The following is a 22418-nucleotide window of genomic DNA, read 5'->3' as shown; positions in this document are numbered from 1 at the left end:
GGTGTGCTTGGCGTCCCTCCGCCTCATACCCCGATTGCCATCTCGACCTGTCGCGTACTTATAGTGTACTTTCATCAATATCCATACTTAGATTTCGATTACACCTGTAATTTTTACTCACGTAAGTAACTTATGTAATTAATTAACAACTTTACTAATGAAAATGTAGGTACTTATAAGAGTGTTTACATTTGTTTTGGCGTAAGTTTATCACGTAAGTGAGTAAAACTTACAGGTGTAAACGCGGCCTAAAATTATAAGCTAATATTATAAATGTGAAGGTGTGTTTGTCTGTCTGTCTGTTATCTTTTCACGGCCCAACCGGTCAGTTTATTGTGGAGCCAATAGACATTGGCGGCCGTATGGACTTTGTATGCCGAAAAATTAATTCTCACGAGATTGACTAAATACCTACGTTATATACCTACCAGTAAAACTTTAACTGTGCTTTAAATCTCTATGGCGCACTTGCCAAATTTTATTCCTACCTAATATTAATATATTAGTAACAATTGGGTAAACATAGTGAAATAGAGAACCCGAGGTAGGAATTAAAGTATTTAACACCATTAACTCTTGAGGTTGAGGTTAATGGTGGATTATTGAAGTTAATTACGTGCAGTGCGCGTAAATTATACCTATTAGGTAAGAACCTCCGCTGTTTTTTATAGACTTTATCGAGATTGTAGAGGATTGCAACTTGCAATCAATCTCACTTGCAATTTGCATTGTCATATTTATTTGCTTAAAAGTTAAAACCTACATAATTTGGAAAAATTACAGTTGCGTGTCCTCCCGAAGAGGAAGTTGACCTTTTAAACACTATCACAGCTTTTTTTACCCGACTGCGGCAAAACTAAAAAGGAGGGTATGATTTTAGCAGTTTATGTATGTATGTGTATATATGTGTGTACGTTTGTATCCAGATTATGTGCGTTCCACCATAGCGTCTAAACTACTGGGCCGAATTTGATGAATGAGGTGTCAATCGATTCGTCGTAAGGGTCCGGGTGACATAGGCTACATTTTATACGAAAAAAATTGACCTAACGGACGTTACATGAAAAAAAGTGGGGGTCTCCAAAATTTGCTTTTGCTATTGTATCGAGTGGGGTGTCAAATGTAAAATGTAAAAATTTTGAGTTCATAAATATAAATGTACTACAACATTAAAATATACCAAGCAATTTTATATTGAGAGGTACTTAGACGTGCTTAGACATCACATCTCAAAACTTCTCTCAAACAAAACAGTTTGCATGGGAACTTGCTAATTTTACAGTGTGCGCCAGCCTTAAACCATACATTATGGTGAAAATAATAAAAACCAATGATAAAAACACGATCATTTGACGTAATGATAATATGCCTGCCTCATACCTACCTAAAGCTATTATGAATTTATGAAACCGGTTTATTAATAGGCAGCTTATTATTATAGTTAGGTAGGTAGGTGCCTAAATATATTGATATCTAATAATACCTAATAATAATTAAAATTCTATACTTTTACTTAGTAGGTAGGCAGTAGGGTAGTAGGTACCGATACCGACCTACCTAATTTAGATTATTATTACTTACTTACTAAAATCCGGAATCGATCCCAGACACATTACTGTGTTAGAATTGTCATACCTACTTAAATAATAAATTATCCTTAATTATTATCTATATAATACTTAAGTTAGCTTGTTTTAGTTAATATTTATACTTACCTAACAATAAACTTTTGTATTCCATAAAATTAACTAAACACAGTACAAATAAAATATTATAGTGAAGATATTTTTAAAATAACTAGGTAGGTACCTACTCACTTACTTATGTTGTTAAAGTTATTATTATATCTGTCCTAATTAACATAGCGTTAAATCAAAATGACCAACCTATTTGCATTCGAAAACAGGACAAATCCACTATTACGTCAAAATCAATAATTCTAACAAAAAACACTCAGTTTTTATAGCGCGCGCGATAAAGTCCTTTCGTCAAATCCACATTTTTGCTAAATTTTCACTCAAATCATATCGGAAAATACGCGAAAAGGATGAATTAAATTCATCTCTAAGATTTTTCACAACCAAAACATTGGAAGGATACACAGAACTGAAAGGGATAACAAGTTATTCACGACTAGATTCTTGTGTCCGTCTTTTTCCAATTTGCGGCAGAAATATGAGACAAAAGATTCACTTCATCTCCTCATTTTGCAGGGAGTTTAGTTTAGTGATAATATTCAGCGCTGTCTATGTTGGATTATAAGTACCACTACCCTAAAAGTTGCTATATTCCAACTTGATTCCAACCATCCAACCTCTTTGCTTACTGTCATGTCAGTGTTGATGAAGTATCATGTTGTAGTCTCGCTATTACATGACAGATGTCGCTGGTATAAAACTGTAAAATTCAACAGACTTTATAAAATTTTAAAAAAATGATTTTTTTTTTCTTTAATCTGGCTTTACTCTGATTAGCCAATGTCAAGTTTGTGATATTTTCAAGTTATTGAATTTATACAAGTATGGACTCCGTCTACGCCGGCGCCCGCCGACATACGCGCGGCGCCCCTTTAGAGCGCCTCCCAGTCCCAGTTCCACCACCAAAAAACACCAAGTAACACAAAAACCAGCCACTCTTAACAAAAAAAACACTCCAAACAAGCACAGCACGCGCGCCAGCAAACGCCATCGCAGACGAAGTCCAAAAAAAAAAAAAATGATAAATTAACAAATAAGTTTAACGGTAGCAATGCTGTATTTTTAGGCTGTGACTGAAATATTTTCATGAGCTTTTATTTTTTCTCAAATAAAAATATGTTAACTTAAATAGTAAATATCTTCAAGACTAAAGTAAATAGGCATCTGCTAGACAAGCGCGCTCCGTCCTAGATGGTATCCTTGCTTTTTAGGGTTCGGTATATTCAGAGAAAAAAGAAACCCTTTATGGCGCGCCTACATTAACAGCTGTCATTAACGCGTTATTTTTCAACGGCATTTCTCGATAACCGTGGGTGTAGCCACGATTAGTGCGATAATTTAATCAACGGCATTCATAAAGGTGTTTGGCGTTACACGATTTTAAACTCAGTTCAACTGACACATTAGACGTTAACCGTTCAAGAATGGCCACCTAGTTTAACGCTTTGATTATCAGCGGAATTATCGCAAGAATTATGGCGTTGTTGGGCATTAACGTTAACTTCCCATTGACCAAGAATCATGTTTGGCAGCTGGTAATGTCTATAGCGCAAGTAAATGGAAAAAATCCAAAAACCGTGAATTTGCGGTTCCATCACGAGAAAAAGTGTAGGATTGTATAGTGCATTTCATTGAATAGTACCTATGGCGTTATGTTGGCTCCCCTGTCTGTCCAAGTCATTGGCACCATATTTGCATAAGAAGACGCAGATTTTGTTTATTTTCATTTGATTTTCGTGAATGAATGAAATGAAAATAAACAAAATCTGCGTCTTCTCATGCCAATATGGTGCCAATGACCACCCAACAGACAGGGGAGCCAACATAACGCCATAGGTACTATTCGATGAAACGCACTATACGGAACCCATCGTGTACGAATACAACTCGCACTTGTTCTAAAAATGATTGCCGTCAAACGCGGCCTGCGTTCAAGCAATAAAAAAAAATCTGTATCAAAAAAATGGTTTAAAAGACATATTTCATGTCGCCGCGCTGATGTGAAATGAATGCCTATGGATTTCTATAAACCTGCACTTCTAATCGTCTTAATCCACTTTTGCATTGTATGGTTTCAATGACATTGAACTTCAGTACCTGCGTCAAATAATTACCTACTGAAAACCGTCTAGTATTATTATTGACTCACACTAAAACAGTTGCTATTTTACTGTATAAATAATAAGTAATTAATTTAAATTAATTATTGTTTCTCCAGTTTAAATTATGAAAAATAAATCAAAATTAATAGCACCTAACTTAAAAAATTTCACTTAATCTGTGGACGGTAATAAACAATGCGGGTATTTGAATAACAATATTCCTTGTGGTATTTGACAGTGCAAAAGTGGTCGCTGTGTATTTGTGTAGTGATTTGTGAGGATTTCAGTAAAAATGGTTATTTAGCAGGTATGCAAGATTTCAATATCTTCTTTATTTATCCTAATCTGCGCATAAATATTATAAAGAAGTAAAGTTAGTTGGGATTAGGGGATAATCCCCGGCACTAATCCGATTCTGAAATTTCTTTCTCTGATAAATAGCTACATTATAATATCTAAGTGCTATAGGCGATGAATTTAAGCGGATGAAGTCGCGGGGAAAAGCTAGGCTAAATGTTTGAAAAGAAAAGTTAACTGACTGACTGACTGACTGATCAATGCACAGCTCAATTTATTGGACTTGTCGGGCGTGCAGATAGCTATTATGACGTAGACATCTTAGAAAGGAATTTTGTAAATTAAACCCCTAAGGGGTAAAATAGGGGTATGAAATTTGTGTAGTCGCTGGTGTAAGCTAGACCTCTGAAATAAAAATAAGTAGGTAGGTACCTAAAGGTAGAAAGAACTTTTTGGATATAGGTAGGTACAGAGCCATACGATCTCATAAATCTGTTAACCTGATTTTTCTTTTCGGGATGTAACCTAACCAGTCTGAGTCAATTCAGTAATAATAACCGCATCCAGTTACGGACTGTGCATAATGATCTATATGATAGAGTATTTGGGTTCATTGGCTTATAAAAATTTATCCTATTTATGGGTAGCCTAAATTAGCATGTAGGTACTATCCCATGTCTTAGCAAAGGCCTCCCTCCAATTTTTCGACCATTCCCTATTTTCTGCCTCTTCGGGCCTATTTTTACCTGGTTCCGTACCTCAAAAGGAAAAAAGGAACCCCTTTAGGATCACTTCGTTGTCAACTACTCATGTACAAATTATCTACGGCCCGTTCACACATGGGAGTCCGTTTTACTGGTACGTTTTTAACGGATGCGTCATAAATTTATGCTCTGTTCACACATAGGCACCGTATAACGTTCAACGGATCAGTCATTACTGGATGCGATGTGTGAACAGAATTCAGAAAACTTGCAGTATACCGCCGCTATTCTACAAGGATGGACGCTGTCGTGTTGTATTGTACGCACACAGTATCTATCCGTTAAAATTCTACGTATCCGTATATTTCCGTTCCGTCCGTCCAGTATTCGATGACAAAACGGAATGTAATTTTTTTACGGAACGATATTTTTTACTGTATACAGAATACTGTGCCATGTGTGAAGTCGCTCATACAACTACGTACGCCATTGACGAAAAAAAAACGTATACGATAAAACGGAACAGTAAAACGGAGACATGTGTGAACCGGCCGTAAGGCTGAGATGTATAGAGCGCACTTTATTTTTGCTCAGACTTAAGACACTGTTAAAACGAGACAGCGTTATACTGCTGGCATAAGTCTGTCTCGTTTTAACTGGAACCAAGTCAAAGGTCTCTATAGATTTCAACCTTAATTACAGGCCCCTACAATATGGATCCGCAAGAGTTCACCAACTCGTCCACGGCATCTATAGTGGAGTCCAGCTTGGAGGAGAAGCAGCGGCGTCGCTTCTTCAGGAGGACCGGCCGCCTCGTCACCAGCGGCTCCAGCTGCGACGCGGACATATCTGCCATTGACTGCGAGCGGTACGTCCATACTGTCATTGACAGAGAAGCACCAGCTAGTGGATGCGCTTCTTTTTTTAACCCCCGACCCAAAAGAGGGGTGTTATAAGTTTGACGTGTGTGTCTGTGTCTGTCTGCGGCACCGTAGCTCCTAAACTAATGAACCGATTTTAATTTAGTTTTTTTTTGTTTGAAAGGTGGCTAGAAGAGTGTTCTTAGCTATAATCCAAGAAAATCGGTTCAGCCGTTTGAAAGTTATCAGCTCTTTTCTAGTTACTGTCACCTTCACTTGTCGAGGGTGTTATAAATTTTTAATTTACACTTGTAAACTATTTATGAAAAAAATTGCGTGCTCGCTTCACTTGGGCTACCTAACGTTGAACATATTTATCTCTCTTTTTCAAACTTCGCATTTTTTTTTTTCAATTGCCAGCAAACGAGCAAGCGGATCACCTGATGTTAAGTGAGCACGCTATTTATTAATCCATATTCATACTAATATTATATGGCCCATCCGCTTAACCCATTTTGACGAGAGCTATGTTGCATCCCAAAGACGGACATAAGTTTATTTTATCCTATATCCCGGAAATTCAAAAAGATCCCAGGGGATTTTTAATACCTATAGGTATCCACTTGAAGTCATAAAGTAGCATAAAACTTCACCATATAAGAGTATTATTAGGTCTATGCATAGAACCTAGCTTCCACAAAAACAATGAAGCACCCAGCTCGGGAAAAGGTGATTATTTTTAAGGTCAAACGCGCCAAGGTCACCTTCCTACTAACCAGTTTCGACCAGTTAGAGGCGGCTTAACAAAAAACCGGCCAAGTGCGAGTCAGACTCACGCAAAAAAGGTACAGATAGATTATTTTTTAATTTCAGCCGTTAGCAGCGATGGTATTTGTCAAAATATATGGACTTTGGTGTTTATTGAGAAACTAGCTGATGCCCGCAGCTTCGCTCGCGTGGATTTAGGTTTCTAAAAATCCCGTGGGAACTCTTTGATTTTCCGGGTTAAAAAGTAGCCTTTGTGCTAATCCAGGATAATATCTACACACACACACACACACACACACACATACACACACATACATACAAACTTTCGCCTTTATAATATTAGTGTGATAGTGTGATAACAAAGTTGCATAGCAAGTTATCGACAGATTACAGATGATAGACTATTATTAACTTCAGCCGTTAGAAAGGATTTTCAGAATTTCCACACGGGTGAAACCTGGTGCAAACATAAGGCTCGTTCCCACTAATGACAGGCACATTTGAAACTAAATAACTGACAGGTACATTCAATACAATAATATTATAATCTATTGACATCGGTTAAGAAGGCTCTCTCCGTCACTCGTTTCATACAATCGTAGTTCCAATTTCATTTGAATATTAAGCGACCAAAGTCCATGAAATTTTGCAGACATATTCTACAAACTAACATCTATGTCTGTGGTTTTCCAGATTCCTCTTAAAATATTCGGTTTCAAAGTTACCGGTCTTAAAAAATTTCATACAAATCTTTGAGCCCCTGTAATTTTAAAACTACATATTTTTAGAAAAATCTAAAACACCACAGACACAGATATTAGTTTCTAGAATATGTCTGCAAAATTTCATGGACTTTGGTTGCTTAATCTATACTAATAAATAAAATTGGAGTGTCTGTCTGTAATTTCGAAATAACTACCTCATATTAAGCTCATATGGTTATTTGAACGATACCATAACTGAATCACACGTTTTTTAAATTTTTGTCTGTCTGTCTGTCTGTCTGTCTGTCTGTCTGTCTGTTTGAAAAGGCTAATCTTTGGAACGGCTGAACCGATTTTGACGGGACTTTCACAGGCAAGTAGAGGATTGACCAGGGCGTAACATAGGCTACTTTTTTAACCGACTTTCAAAAAGGGAGTTGTGTTTTTCTACCTACGTACACCGAAATATCCGAGATTTCTGAACCGATTTGGGTCATTTCTTTTTTAATCGATAGAGGAACTTTGTGACATTGTTTCATAAAAAATTTGGAGTCCAACTCCTCAATCCTGATGCTGCAAGGGATCTGACCAATCCACGCGGGCGAAGCTGCGGGCATCAGCTAGTATTCAAATGAAATTGGAACTACGATTGTATGAAACGAGTGACGGAGAGAGCCCTGTTAAAAATAATATGTACATAGCAATCTCTTTATGCATGACTGGTTCTACGCTTCAAACAAGATATGAAATCAATAGCGGTCTCTGTTTATTTCTAGAAAAGCTGAAAGGTATAGGATTTCTTGTTGGGTGCACTTTACACGTTTAGTTATTATCTTTACTATCAATAAAATATGATGGTCGATTAATGCACTTAAGGTTTTTCGCAATTTGTAAACTAATACGACAACGTAGGTTTATGGCATTTTAATTGCGCCAATGGCAGTATCCTCCTCACAGGTTTATATAAAAATCTTTACTTAAAAGGGTCCAGTTTAAGAAATTAGCTCTAGTATCGACTATAACTCACTAATTAGTCGATACTAGAGCTAATTTCTTAAACTGGACCCTTTCAATTAAAGATTTTCATATAAAACTGTAAGGATGATACTGCCATTGGCGCAATTAAAATGCCATAAGTCTACGTTGTCGTATTAGTTTACAAATTGCGAAAAACCAAATTAAATTGGAATTGCGTGGGCAGACCCGTCTCATGCCCCTTAAATGCTTAAGAGCCCGCTTCATCGGAGCGATAAGTCGTTGTCGGGTGGAACCTTAAATAGTGCTGCTTCCACGATAACGAGAACGACGTTTTTTATGCATGTCACCCTTTCCCTCAGCCTTTCCTTTGTTGAACCTGTGTTCTTCTCGTAGATTTTGGGAGGACATTCCAATAATTCGGTCAAATATTTAAATAATACCTGCGTTTCTGAGTGACACCTATAATAGTTTGTATAGTTAAGAATAGGAAGTTTTCATTATTTATGTGTTTTTTAATTAATTCACTAAAGTGTTACTTACGTAACTGCATAATTAACACTTTTTATTTTATAATTTATATCCTTTAATAGCTCCAAAAAATATTGATAATAATTAAAACTTACGTTAATTATTTAAACAAGTAGCTACATTACAATGGCGGCAATTGATGATAATAGATTTTCCGCCATGCCTTTATTTTAACTTTATTCATTGTCAACTTGTAGTGCGACCACTTAGATTGAGAACTTGTTCTACTTTTATACATTTTTTATTTTATAATTTATACATAAGCCCCGCAAAACTATTTACTATCTACATGTTAAAGGTAGAGCATTTAAATATGTATATTGTATAGATTGTAAAATATTCGACCTGTTTAAAATATTATCTTATCACATCTTTCTTATTAAAAAAGATCCATTACTAGAATCTATCTAAAAAGAAATCTTCCAATGCAAACAGATTAGCATAGATAAAACTAATAGAAAAAAAACCCGGTCAAGTATGATTCAGTATCGCATACGAAGAGTTCCGTACCATTGTCAAGACATACTTAGCACTATATTACATTTATATTTTTTAATTTACATGGTGGCTTACATTTTGGAATTCGCTACTGGTTTCTTATTGTATGTTGTAATAGCAGAAATATAAATACACACTATATGAAAATTTAGCTCTCTAAGTAGATACCTACCTATTACGGTTCTTGAGAACTGAACTATTAATCGAGTAACAGCAACCGCCGAGTTTCTTGCTGGGTCTTCTCGGCATTCCAAACCACCTATTAATTTAATACGACCCAATAATTTAAACAATTTTGATGAAATATGGTACAGAGTTAGCTTATATCCCAGGGGCGGACATAGGCTACTTTTTATCCCGGAAAATCAAAAAGTTGCTACGGGATTCTTAAAAAACCTAAATCCACGCGGATGAAGTCATTAGTAAAAAATATATTCTATTCTACTGAAATAGAGACCGCTGACAGACAGACGGACGAGCAGCGGAAGCTTACGAACAGGGTCCCGTTGGCTTCCTTCGGAACCCTAAAAAGCGATAAGTCCGCAATTCTAGGAGTCAAAAGCTGATAACAAAATGTTTACAACATTGACAATCCAGCCGCATTTCGGTTCAGTTACAACCGCGCATGCCCGACGCGAGGACGCCATGTTGGCGGCCATTTTGTAAAAAAAGACGTTAAAAAAGTTGACGTAAAAACTTTATCGAAAACATAGAACGTCAAAACTTTACAATTCGGTAGAAAGAATTGATGTTATTTTGAGTTCATTTGTGTTAAATAATATATGTTATTGGTGTTTATTTACTTTCTTTTTCTGCTGGTAAAAGTATGTGGGAGTTACATGTTTCTCGTGGTTTCTACAAGTTTCATTTTGCAAAATTACAAAACATTTTTTTTTATATATGCAAAAATTATTTTCGCTGAATATTTTTGGTTTATCGACTTATCGAATGCGTTTTACGTCCACATTCATGTCAGATGGTTATTTAAATGAAATGGTTACCGTTAATTTTTGACCACGAATTAAAAGCTAAGTCTTGAACTTTCTGGAAGTCGGGGAGTCGGGGCTGCTACCCCGGCCATAAGGCTCAGTTCACATTGTTGCGGAACGGAATGGCACGGAAGCGTCAATTTCGCCTAGTCGCGCGAAAAGGCGCCCGAATTTCCGAGAATTGCTCGCAAATTCTCGCAACAGTGCCTTGAGACTATAATAGAAAGATGGTCAGTTGTATGCCGCACTGCAACCATCACGCGACTTCTTTCGGATTCCACAGACGACGTCGACAGTCCCTACGGGAACTCTCGAGAACGCGAGAAAATTCTCCGGGAGATATGTGACCTTTTTTTAGTCGTATCTAGTTAATCATTGATTTTCCAGGATAAAAGTAGCCTATGTGTATTCCAAATCCGTCCAGTAATTTTTTCGTGAAAGAGTAACAAACATCCATACATCCATACAAAATTTCGCGTTTATAAAATATTAAGTTAGGATGTAGGTACAATTTTGTTACAAAAATCCGCTTCCATTCCATTTCGCGGCTATGTAAATTGAGCCTACTTTTTATACCTATATCACTTGCGATAACGGTGAAGGAAAACATCGTGAGGAAACCGGCATGCCTGAGAATTCTCCATAGTTATATTCATCCAAAATTTCTTATTAACTTATTTTATTAATAATTAGGGTTTTATTTCCTCTGGATTTTCTTTCCGATTTCCGAAGGCGTTTTTTTCGGCGCTTTTTTTTCCGAACCCTTTATTTGCGGTAACCATTATGTACAGATATCTATGTTGGTTCCTGTAAAATTACGATTATGAATTAATTATGTCTTATATTGGTAAAGACAATTTTTCTCAATTTTTTATTTACAATTTTAATTAGAGTGGTTTATACTTATGTAATGGTTAAGGGCACACAAGGGTGCCTCAATGTTTATATTACCATCACACTATCACACTAATATTGTAAAGGGGAAAGTTTGTGTGTATGTGTGTGTATATGTTTGTTACTCCTTCACGCAAAAACTACTGAACGGATTGGGCTGAAATTTAGAATAGAGGCTATAGAGAGCACATAGGTTACTTTTTATCCCGGAAAATCATACATCCACGCGAACGAAGTCGCGGGCATCAGTTAGTTTATCATATTTTGTTACCATAGCTTTATGCGTAATGTGTATTACGTAAACAAGTAATTTCTTATTTAGGCTAGTTATTGGCAATCTTGTAGTCGTCCAGCGTATTCTGTGTAGGTACTAAGGTAGGTATTGTCTCTAGTGTACCTACCTGCCCGGCTAGCATGGGCAGTAGATAAAATTATATCCCCCGATTATATCCACTGATGTCATACAAATCAGTGGATCTAATCGGGGATATAATTTTTATTTACTGCCCATGCTAGCCGGGCTGCAGATTGCAGGGCTATAGTTGCAACTACATAACCGTTGGTATAGGAGTCAATTACTGCGCGATACGTTCATAATATTATCTACTACGACTAAGTATTTAAAAAAGTTCAATAGGTACCTATGTCATATCATTCTTTGTAGCGTTTTAATATTTTTTCATCATAATAAAATGCGCCGTGCGTTTTCCATTAGGTCAGTAGGTACATGTTAGCGAGTTTCCATCATATTATAACATTATACCTACTTAAATAAAAATAACTGGTATAAATGGAGGGAATCAGTTTTCACTTTATATTTATTTTCTTCAAAATATGTCTCCCTTTTGAATGGTATCACCAGTTGGTAAGTCAGGTACAAACAGGTCAACCAAAGAGATTGTATTACAACTTGATACAAAATACGAAAACTTTCCCCGACCTGTTTATTTAAATAAATACTGATATTGCTCAATAACTACCATATCAACATACCTAATAGTCTTTTAAAAATTCCTTGCGACTTGGTACTATCCAACACTAGCTTCTCCTTTCAGCAAAGGTTACCTGGTAGAGATTGCTCCAAGCAATAAGGCCGCCTTTGCACACAATTGTTTTTTCTGTTTTCTTCTTTCTGTGTTGTGTTCCTTTACATGTGTTTTGTGTGCAATAAAGTGTTCTATCTATCTATCTATACCTACAGCTCAAACTACCTCCTGGGTCTAGAAACTTAAAAGAAAATATGTACATGATGTAAATTTTATCACACTAATATTATAAAGGCGAAAGTTTGTATGTGTGTGTGTGTGTGTGTGTGTGTGTATGTTTGTTACTCCTTCACGCAAAAACTACTGGATGGATTTGGCTGAAATTCGGAATGGAGATAGATGATATCTTGGATTAGCACATAGGCTACTTTTTATCCCGGAAAACCAAAGAGTTCCCACGGGATTTCGAAAAACCTAAATCCACGCGGACGAAGTCGCGGGCGTCAGCTAGTTTACAATATGATGGGTCTGCTAGACTTGGATTAAAATACATTTATCCCAAATTTTACCCAACAAAGAAGATAGGAATATTTTATGTGATCCTATAGTATAAAGTCAAAGTTTAACTATTTCAATAACTATTATCTTAACTAGGTTCGTAATTTTGCTACGAAGGTAATTACTGTATGTAATTGAAAACTGCAATTTATGTCAAAGTACTTTAACGCAGCCGTAACAGTTTAGTATCTAAAACACGTTTTACCTGTTGCTAAGTCTATATACCTACTTTCTTGTTAGGACTAGGAAAATTCACAATAAAAAACCGGCCAAGTGCGAGTCAGACCCGCGCACCGAGGGTTCCGTACTCGATTATTTTTTCCGACGTTTTGCACGATAAATCAAAAACTGTTATGCATAAAAAAAACTGTTTTCCCTCTTGGATAGTTATCTTACCTTGAAAATTGAAAATCTAATTATTTGTTCATGAAAACATTTTAATATTTTTTTTGTGATGTAAATTCACAGTTTTCGTAATTTTTCCTTTACTTGTGCTATAAGACCTACCTACCTGCCAAATTTCATGATTCTAGGTCGACGGGAAGTATCATATACTTACTAAGGTTTTCTTGATCGACACGACTGACGGGCAGACAGACAGACAGACAAACATACAGACAAACAGACAGACAACGAAGTGATCCTATAAGGGTTCCTTTTTCCTAAATAAATGTGAAAGTTGGATGTTAGTTACTTATTCACGCCACAATGACTGTACCGGTTCGGCTGAAATTTTGAATAAAGATAGCTTATACCTACATTATCACATAAGACATTCATCACAGAAAAAAAAAAAAAAATTCTTGACTATAAATCAACCTTTAGAATTCAGTTGCAATCGTAGTATTCAACTGCGACGCACTTGTCTATGAATTTAATGAATTACTACCATCTATCAAATCTACTTATAAGTATTTCCCATTTTGACCACAAACGACGGTAAACTGTGTTTTCCGTTATAAATCTATTTATATCTTGTAGTTCATGTCTACCGTGGGTAACTAGGAACATACACATTACACAATATACCATAGGTACCATGACCTTGTCTAAAAAGCAGGTAATCCCAAAAAGTAGTTTTTGAGTTATCACAAAAACATGAAAATTTCGAAACCTTGGGCCTTAATAGCATTCTTTTTAGAAACATCAGCTACAACATCAAGCTACAAGATCATACAGCCTTGCTATGAAATGAATAGATTTAATTGCAAAAAAAGTTGTAACCAAATATTTACAAGGTTTAAACTATGATGAAATAGAAAACTTACTAAAACATAGCAATTAGTTAAATAAAACACTAACTAGGCACCTAACTGATTAAACTGGCATAGCCAAATAAATAAAATTACATACTTAAGCACTCACACACAAACATACACTCACACACCCACACACATCCTAATTTATATTTATTAGTGATCTGGAAACTTTAATTTAAATTTTGTAATGCAAAATTAAATTGAGTAGGTAGTTTTAATAACAACAATGTAAAACATTCAATTTGCGAACAATTAACTATAAAATTTTCCTTGTAATAAATAATTTTGTATTATAGTATTAAAAGATTAAATTAATAATGCTTTAAAATATTGCTGTTTTAGTCGCTCTTTTCTGTTGGAGGGAAGGTCACTCAGAGCCTATTATATATAATACAGGGTCTCTACAGAGTGGCCTTATTTAGGCAGCAGATACCAATAAATACCATCGATTTTGTATAGAATAAGTTGTTATTTTATATCTATACCAGCTGATGGCCGCGACTTCGTCCGCGTGGATTTAAGTTTTCCAAAATCCCGTGGGAACTCTTTGATTTTCCGAGATGAAAAGTAGCCTATGTGCTAATCCAGGATAATGTCCACCTCCATTCCGAATTTCAGCCAAATCCGTTCAGTAGTTTTTGCGTGAAGGAGTAACAAACATACACACACACATACACACAAACTTTCGCCTTTATAATATTAGTGTGATACATTATATGTATACCAATATGACGTAATAATTTTACACAAACAATAGCGAAATAAATTGATATTAACATCACACGGAAGTTTCTAATTGGGTACTCATGATCCTGCACACCTCATTGTCATGGTGGCTTATTATTTTACCTATTTGAAGCCGTATCATATTTTACATTATTAGGTAGTTTATACACGTGAAATTTCTGAAAATCCTTCCTCACCGGGGATCTACGTTATAAAAAAATTTAGATGCCTTTCCATATGATTTGAGGTGTGGTAGAGTAAAATAGCTGTGGTATGGCTGTGGTACGTTTATATTTGGTATGTCCATTGTCCATAGATATGTAGGTAGGTATGTCAGATTAGTCAGGGACGGACGGGACGAAGAGATTTTTTAAACTATTAGCGTCACACGTAAAACAGACTGACAGACAGACAGCAGAGTGACATTAATAAGGATCCGTTATTACCCATTGAGTACGGAACCCTAAAAAACGTGATGATGGAGCCGGTGGGGTGCACCAGCCCCCATTGGGGTAATCTTCATAGACTTGAAAAATGATGGATGTTCATGAAAACTTTCATCCCCTTTTTCAGTAAATGGCTACTTCACAAAAAAAGTTTCTGACTTCTGGGTAGTTTAGGCTGTGTAATCAGTCAGGGCAAGTTTTTTTATATGCATAGATTATGCCATAATTATTCTGAGTAGGACCTAAACGGCATCTTAACTGCCATTATCATGGCCTACACATTCATAGAAAAAACGTAGATTATTATCTCTAGAATATCTATTACGATGTCGGATACTTAAGGTCATAGCTCATTAGAGCCACCCGGCACCCGAATTGCACCGCCTCGCCTCGTGCGGTTAGTACCTATTATTTATATGTATATACTTCACGCCTAGACTTAGGCTGAGATCTATAGAGCGTACTTTGACTTTGCTCAGACTTAAGTTTCAGTTAAAATGAGACAGATTTATGCGAGTGACATAACGCTGTCACGTTTTAACAGTGTCCTAAGTCTAAGCTAAGTCAAAGTGCACTCCATAAATCTTAGTCTTAGTGCCAATCGCTGACAGACATCGAAAATTTGATGTCCATTCGTTGACTACGCGACGTTCACTCGTTGACCACGCGAGGTTCACTGGTGACAACTGACAACGCGGGGTCCACCCATAGAGTTCTGTCGTCAACGAGTGGACGCCGAACGATGAAGTGTTGCTGATCGCGTGCCGGGTGGCTCTAATGAGCTATGACCTTAACTCATGTTCTATTTCCTCATGTGAACAGATAGGCAATTAGACCATGTTTAGTTGTAGATAAATACCTATAGAGTGTTTTTGTTGTAAATCCCTAACAATAAAGACATGCCACTCCACATTGGCCATACATCTACGCAGCTAAGCACTTAGCACTACACAAGTTACACAACACACGTTACAGGCTCAACGCGCACCTTCAGAGTGGAGTGTAGTTGAGCGTCATTTTTTTTTCTTTAGGGACTTTTTTATCAATTTACCTCACTGCGGCAAAACCAAAAGGTTTTAGCAGTTTATTATGTACCTATGTACTAGCTGATTTGCCCGGCGATAGATGTATATATGTATATTTGTTTTATGTATGTTTCACCAGGTAGGTACTAAGACGAATTTGATGAACGAGGTGTCAATGTATTCGTCATTAAATGTTCCAGATAGACTCTGTATGCGTTGACCCTTACTCGTCACTTCAAGTACTCTTGTCAAATTATCTATATCTTGTCTTTTAGGATATAACTGGAATGCTTTATCTTTTGATATCTATAAGTGTCATTCTAGGTTCTATGACATAATCAGATAAAAGTTATGGGAGGTAAACGATATTTCCCGAAAGTGGAATATATACAAAATCCGTACTAAACTGACTGACTGTAAATAGGGGCGAAAGCCTTTTATTAGACACTAGCTGATGCCCGCGATTTCGTTCGCGTGGATGTAGTTTTTTAAAAATCCCGTGGGAGCACTTTCATTTTCCTGGATAAAAAGTAGCCTATGTGCTAATCCAGGGTATAATCTATCTCCATTCTAAATTTCAGCCCTATCCGTCCAGTAGTTTTTTCGTGAAGGAGTAACAAACATACACGCACACACACACACACACACACACACACACACACACACACACACACACACACACACACACACACACACACAAACAAACTTTCGCCTTTATAATATTAGTGTGAAGTGTGATAATAATTTTCATTTCTGGATATACTGCTAGGGTTATCTAATAATCCAGTTTTTATCAGTCATTGTTTATCTCTGAATCGATAATTTACAGGACCACTCTACCATTATAGTATAGTTGCTAAATATAGGTACCTACTTAGGTACAGACACAGGTACTTATAATAAATCGGCGTACCTATAGCTCAAACCGCATGGTCTATCTAAAGTTCATAGGTTTCCTCTATATCGCAGACCTTTTTAGGGTTCCGTATCTCAAAAGGAAAAACGGAACCCTTATAGGATCACTTTGTTGCCTGTCTGTCTGTGTGTCTATCTGTCTGTCTATCTGTCTGTCTGTCAAGAAACCTGTAGGGTACTTCCCGTTGGCCTAGAATCATGAAAGGTAGGTAGGTAAGTCTTATAGCGCAAGTACAGGAATAAATCTGAAAACTACGAATTTTTGGTTACATCATTAAAAAAAAATTAAAATGTGTTACAATTTTCAAAATAAGATAACTATACCAAGTGGGATATCATATGAAAGAGCTTTACCTGTACATCCTAAAACAGATTTTTATTTATTTTTATGTATAATTGTTTTTGATTTATCGTGCAAAATGTCGGAAAATTACCCTCGTACGGAACCCTCAGTGTGCGAGTCTGACTAGCACTTGGCCGGTTTTTTATTTTTTGACGAGGGGGAAATCTTCTTAAGATACTCGCTTGGGTTATGAGGGATTTCTACCCCCTAAAACCCCCTCGGTGGCTCTCCTTAGCACATATTGAGAAGCTCCAGGAATTCTGAAGAACGTACGCCGGTGCCTTTCTCGCGCAACGCCCATTGGGCCTCTCCTGCCCGGCTAGCATGGGCAGTAGATAGAAATTTTATCCCCGATTATATCCACTGATTTGTATGACATCAGTGGATATAATCGGGGGATATAATTTTTATCTATTGCCCATGCTAGCCGGGCTGGAAGATGTACTTCCCTTTTTTTTTTTTTGTTGACGCTGGGGAATGCATTTACGCATCCCTCCCGGAGGGAGGGTATGTGGGACTCGCCGGCCGAGAGGCGACCGGAATACCCACTAAACCCCAGCGGCGCTACTGCGCGTCGCCTGGCGACTGGGTCACGGGAACGGCCGAAGCAAACAACCGCGACCCAGCCAGCGACGTCTGCTAAGGCAGACCCTCCACCGGGGACCTGCTCGGTCCCCATCGACGCACCTCCGGGACGCACCAACGAAGTGCGTCCCCCGACCTTGGGACGCGCACGTCACCCGCGTCCCATCCTCCGCTTCATCCACTGTGCCCTCTGCTAGTCAGAGGGACACGCGGAGAAACCTCCCCCCCTGCCAGGTCATTAGCCATAGCCAACAATATCTCCGAAGAGAAATTATTAGCCATGTTACCGGGGCGCACCGGCCCGAACACTGCTCTTCCCCTCGGACGCATCCAAAAGGGACCAGCAGCATCCAGGCACACTGGGAGGTTACCTGGCTGGCGCCCCAAGATGTACTTCCCTGCCCTCATGCACCTGCATGTAGACACGGCTTGTGCCACAGCAAGCTGCCAACTTAGACCTAAGAAAGCATTTTGAGAAATACCTACGACCTACGTACCTACCAACTACCAACCCGATTTTATAAGACCTACATAAATCCACGCAGATGAAGACGCAAACACCTGCGCTTACCCGGTGCGCGGGTGACGTGCGGGTGTGCGGGGCGTCCCATACCCCGATTGCCTTCTCAACCTGACGCGCACTACAGCCAGTTAAATAAACTCTTTACGAAGGTCACAGAAGATATTGCATTAGGTACTTGCATAAAAGTAGGTAGGTACTTAGGTCTTGACCACATAAAGCTGTGTCTTGACTCTTGAGGTTTTGAGGTTTAGATCTATTGCAATTTGCAATACATTTTGCAGTATAATATGTATAATGTACAAACATGCGTATTGTATTACTTATAGTCATAGTTGTCTGCCTATTATACTTACTTAAAAGCTCGTAAACAAAAGTAAATTCAAATGCAAAAACTTTACAGCTCCTTTTTACCACAAGCCACAACAGAATTGATCCGATAAATGTCTATCAAATACAAATACAATTTAAGCCATAATGGATTTTTTGTGAACATGTTAAGATTCAAATTTGAGTAAACGAGTGGTTCCGTGCATATCCAGTCAGAACCGGTTCCAACTGGAACAGTCTGGTCACGGACGGGGTCTTTGAACTCAATACTGTAGCTTTTCTTTTGTTTTTAGAAATCCATTTCAAATTACTTCTCAATAAGTATTTTACGCAAAGGAAGCTTACGTCTTTTAGGTGCTCCAAGCTTTCTAACGAGCTGGTTAATTTGGGATTGTCTGAAAACCTTTGTACCAACTCCTTCCATTTAATCAGATTCAAAAGCGGGCTATCCGATTTGTGAATCCGATTAAATTAAGGCGTTGGTACTGGGGTTTTCAGACAATCCTAACTTACTTCGGCCCAAACGTGACAGCAACACTCCACCAACTCCTTCTATTTGACCGGATGCACAATTCGAACAGCCCGCTTTTGAATCCGATTAAATAAAAGGATTTGGTAGGTACATGGGTGCTCCGACCCAAAGGTGAAAGCAATACTCCATCAACTCCTTCTATTTGATCGGATTTACAATTCGGACAGCCCGCTTTTGAATCCAATCCGATTAAATGGTAGGTGTTGGTACTGGGGTGCTCTGGCCCAAAGGTATGAGCAATACTCCTTAATACATGGTCAGACTAGCGCTTTATACCTAGACTAGTTGATGCCCGCGACTTCGTTCGCGTGGATATACGTATTTGAAAAATCCCCTGCGAACTCATTGATTTTCCGGAATAAAAAGTAGCCCATGTGTTAATTTAGGATATACTCTATTACCATTCCCAGCCAAATCCGACCGGTAGGTTTTGCGTGAAAGAGTAACAAACATACACACATACACACAAACTTTCGCCTTTATAATATTAGTGTGATTAGAGTGATAATGGGCATGTTCTCGGGCGCAAAGTACTGCTTTGCTCTGTTGTTGTTCAGCACCTTTTCTTTTTGAGAACCTAAGTATCTCAATCAAACAAGACATTGGATCAGGCGTTGTTCTTCCAGGTAGAGTTAATTAGGAAGTAGACGTTCTGTAACCGTAGCTACACAGTACAGTGTTATGCAGAAAGATAAATCTCGTATTACGGTTTACCAGTACAGATAACGCTGTGGTTAACGAGTAATATTATCTAGTATCTACTATCAATGTACAAGTCGATACCTAGGCATTTAACAGGGCTCTCTCCGTCACTCGTTTCATACAATCGTAGTTCCAATTTCATTTGAATATTAAGCAACCAAAGTCCATGAAATTTAGCAGACATATTCTAGAAACTAATATCTGTGTCTGTGGTGTTTTAGATTTTTCTAAAAATATGTAGTTTTAAAATTACAGGAGCTCAAAGATTTGTATGAAAATTTTTAAGACCGCGTAACTTTGAAACCGAATATTTTAACAGAAATCTGGAATACTACAGACATAGATATTAGTTTCTAGAATATGTCTGCAAAATTTCATGGACTTTGGTTGCTTAATATTCAAATGAAATTGGAACTGCGATTGTATGAAACGATTGTATGAACAGACGCTACTTATTTTCTGAGAAACAAAATGTGTGATCATCGAATATCTGAGTAACTATCATAATATTATAAAAATTACGACTCAGACTAGGTATAAGTAATATTTTCTACTTGGAAGGGCTTGAAGGGCGCTATCTATGAAGCGTTTAAGAAAAACACCCTGGAAATTAGGTACCTTCTCACTTCATTTAAAACAAGTGTAAAATAAAAATTTATAACACCCCCGACAAGTGAAGGTTACAGTAACTAGAAAAGAGCTGATAACTTTCAAACGGCTGAACCGATTTTCTTGGATTATAGCTAAGAACACTCCGGATCAAGCCACCTTTTAAACAAAAAAACTAAATTAAAATAGGTTCATTAGTTTAGGAGCTACGATGCCACAGACATATACACAGATACACACCTCAAACTTATAACACCCCTCTTTTTGGGTCGGGGGGTTAAAAACTATCGAACTATAAAATAATAACAAGTATACGAAAATCAAGATTTGAGCAAGGCGTAACCTAAGGCCGTAAAAATGTACGCATAGTAAGTACACTGTAAAGTATCTCAAACTAAGTTGATAGGTAGGTGTTTGATTATTATTATTATCAAATCGATCCGATTAGGCGGAAAACTACAGGATCTCGCTCGAGTTAATATGCCTCCGAGCGGCAGATAATGGTGAGTGGTCACAGGCAAATCACGTCAACAATAATAATAGCTATACCTACTTAGCTAAAACAATGATATGAGCAATGATGAGTCAGTTTGATTCTATTACGAAAAACATAAAAGATATTCCACTCATTAATTTTCCATGCTGTCAAGTTCTAGTTATCCATATTAATTATAAATGCAAAAGTGTCTGTTATCGTTTCACTAGCTTACGCCCGCGACTTTATCCGCGTGGACTAGACTTTAAAATCCCTATTTTACCGCCTTAGGGGATGAATTTTCAAAAATCCTTTCTGTCCGTCCGTCCGTCCGTCGTGACTGTCAAGAAAACCTTTAGCGTACTTACTTCCCGTTGACCTAGAATCATGAAATTTGGCAGGTAGGTAGGTTTGGAGCACAAGTAAAGGAATAAATCCGAAAACCGTGAATTTGTGATTACATCACAGAAAAAAAAAAAAAATGTGTTTAAATTTTCAAAGTAAGATAACTGGACCAAGTGGGGTAAGTATCATATTATGTAGGTACATTCTAAAACAGATTTTTATTTATTTATATGCAGAATAGTTTTTGATTTATCGTGCAAAATGTCGCAAAAAATTTCCGAGTACGGAACTCTTAGTACGCGAGTCTGATTCGCACTTGGTTGGTTTTTTTTATTTATCAGCACTAGAAAAATATCAACACAGTTGTAGAAGGCCTTTTTTTGTTTTGTATACCTTCCAGTTTTGTGGTAAAGCCATAAATAAATGTTTTAATATACCATCAGAGTTCAGACATCAGTCACTGGTAAAGTAGCTACTTACAATTTACTCCCACATACTTTTATAGAAGTCTCCCTTTACTTAAGCGCATCACAAAAAAAGATTCCACGAATTGAGAACCTCCTTCTTTTTTGGAAGTTGGTTAAAAAAATTATAAAACTGTGTGTCGATAAAATGTGACTGAAATAGTAGTGACAAAATGACGAGTCTATTCAGCAAGATGGGTGGGTTCCGTAAGAAGAAGGACAGCGGAAGGAACAGTGTATATTCTATGGTGTCCTGCAGCGACCTCACGCCGGGCAGCCTGGAGGTGTGGGTGGACCTGCCTGACGCCATCAAGTACGACCCAGCACTCGCGCCCTTCAAGCAGCTCTACGAACAACATCATGGTAAGCTTTTTTTAGGGTTCCGTACCTCAAAAGGAAAAACGGAACCCTTATTATAGGATCACTTTGTCTGTCTGCCTGTCAAGAAACCTATAGGGTACTTCCCGTTCACATAGAATAATGAAATTTGGTAGGTAGGTAGGTTTAATAGCACAAATACAGGAATAAATCTGAAAACCGCGAATTTATGGTTACATTATTTTAAAAAAAAATTAAAAT

The 22418-nt window shown here is 37.4% G+C and overlaps 2 protein-coding genes across 7 annotated transcripts in view; one reads left to right on the top strand and one right to left on the bottom strand.

Annotated features, from left to right (window-relative positions):
• Window positions 1-2143, bottom strand: part of LOC123871026 (TBC1 domain family member 1) — a 61619-nt gene extending 59476 nt beyond the window's left edge. For both annotated transcript variants that reach the window (XM_045914557.1, XM_045914556.1), the window contains exon 1: window positions 1887-2143. The gene's annotated coding sequence lies outside the window, so the exon portion shown is untranslated. The remainder of the gene's footprint in view (window positions 1-1886) is intronic.
• A 1716-nt stretch (window positions 2144-3859) lies between these two features.
• LOC123870712 (P protein-like) overlaps window positions 3860-22418 on the top strand; it is a 38722-nt gene continuing 20163 nt past the window's right edge. The window contains exons 1-3 of one of the 5 annotated variants that reach the window (XM_045914082.1): window positions 3860-4106; window positions 5503-5668; window positions 22099-22202. In XM_045914082.1, the coding sequence (XP_045770038.1) occupies window positions 5514-5668; window positions 22099-22202 (259 nt within the window). In that variant the 5' untranslated portion in view covers window positions 3860-4106; window positions 5503-5513. Of the gene's footprint in view, window positions 4107-5502; window positions 5669-9754; window positions 9961-21880; window positions 22203-22418 lie in introns of those variants that run through there. The other 4 variants (XM_045914087.1, XM_045914086.1, XM_045914085.1 and 1 more) reach the window with 4 other exon arrangements.

Source organism: Maniola jurtina, chromosome 13 (genome assembly GCF_905333055.1).
Source record: "Maniola jurtina chromosome 13, ilManJurt1.1, whole genome shotgun sequence".
Taxonomy (NCBI): domain Eukaryota; kingdom Metazoa; phylum Arthropoda; class Insecta; order Lepidoptera; family Nymphalidae; genus Maniola; species Maniola jurtina.
Note: the sequence above shows the minus strand (reverse complement) of the source record. Positions and strands in the feature narration are given on the sequence as shown.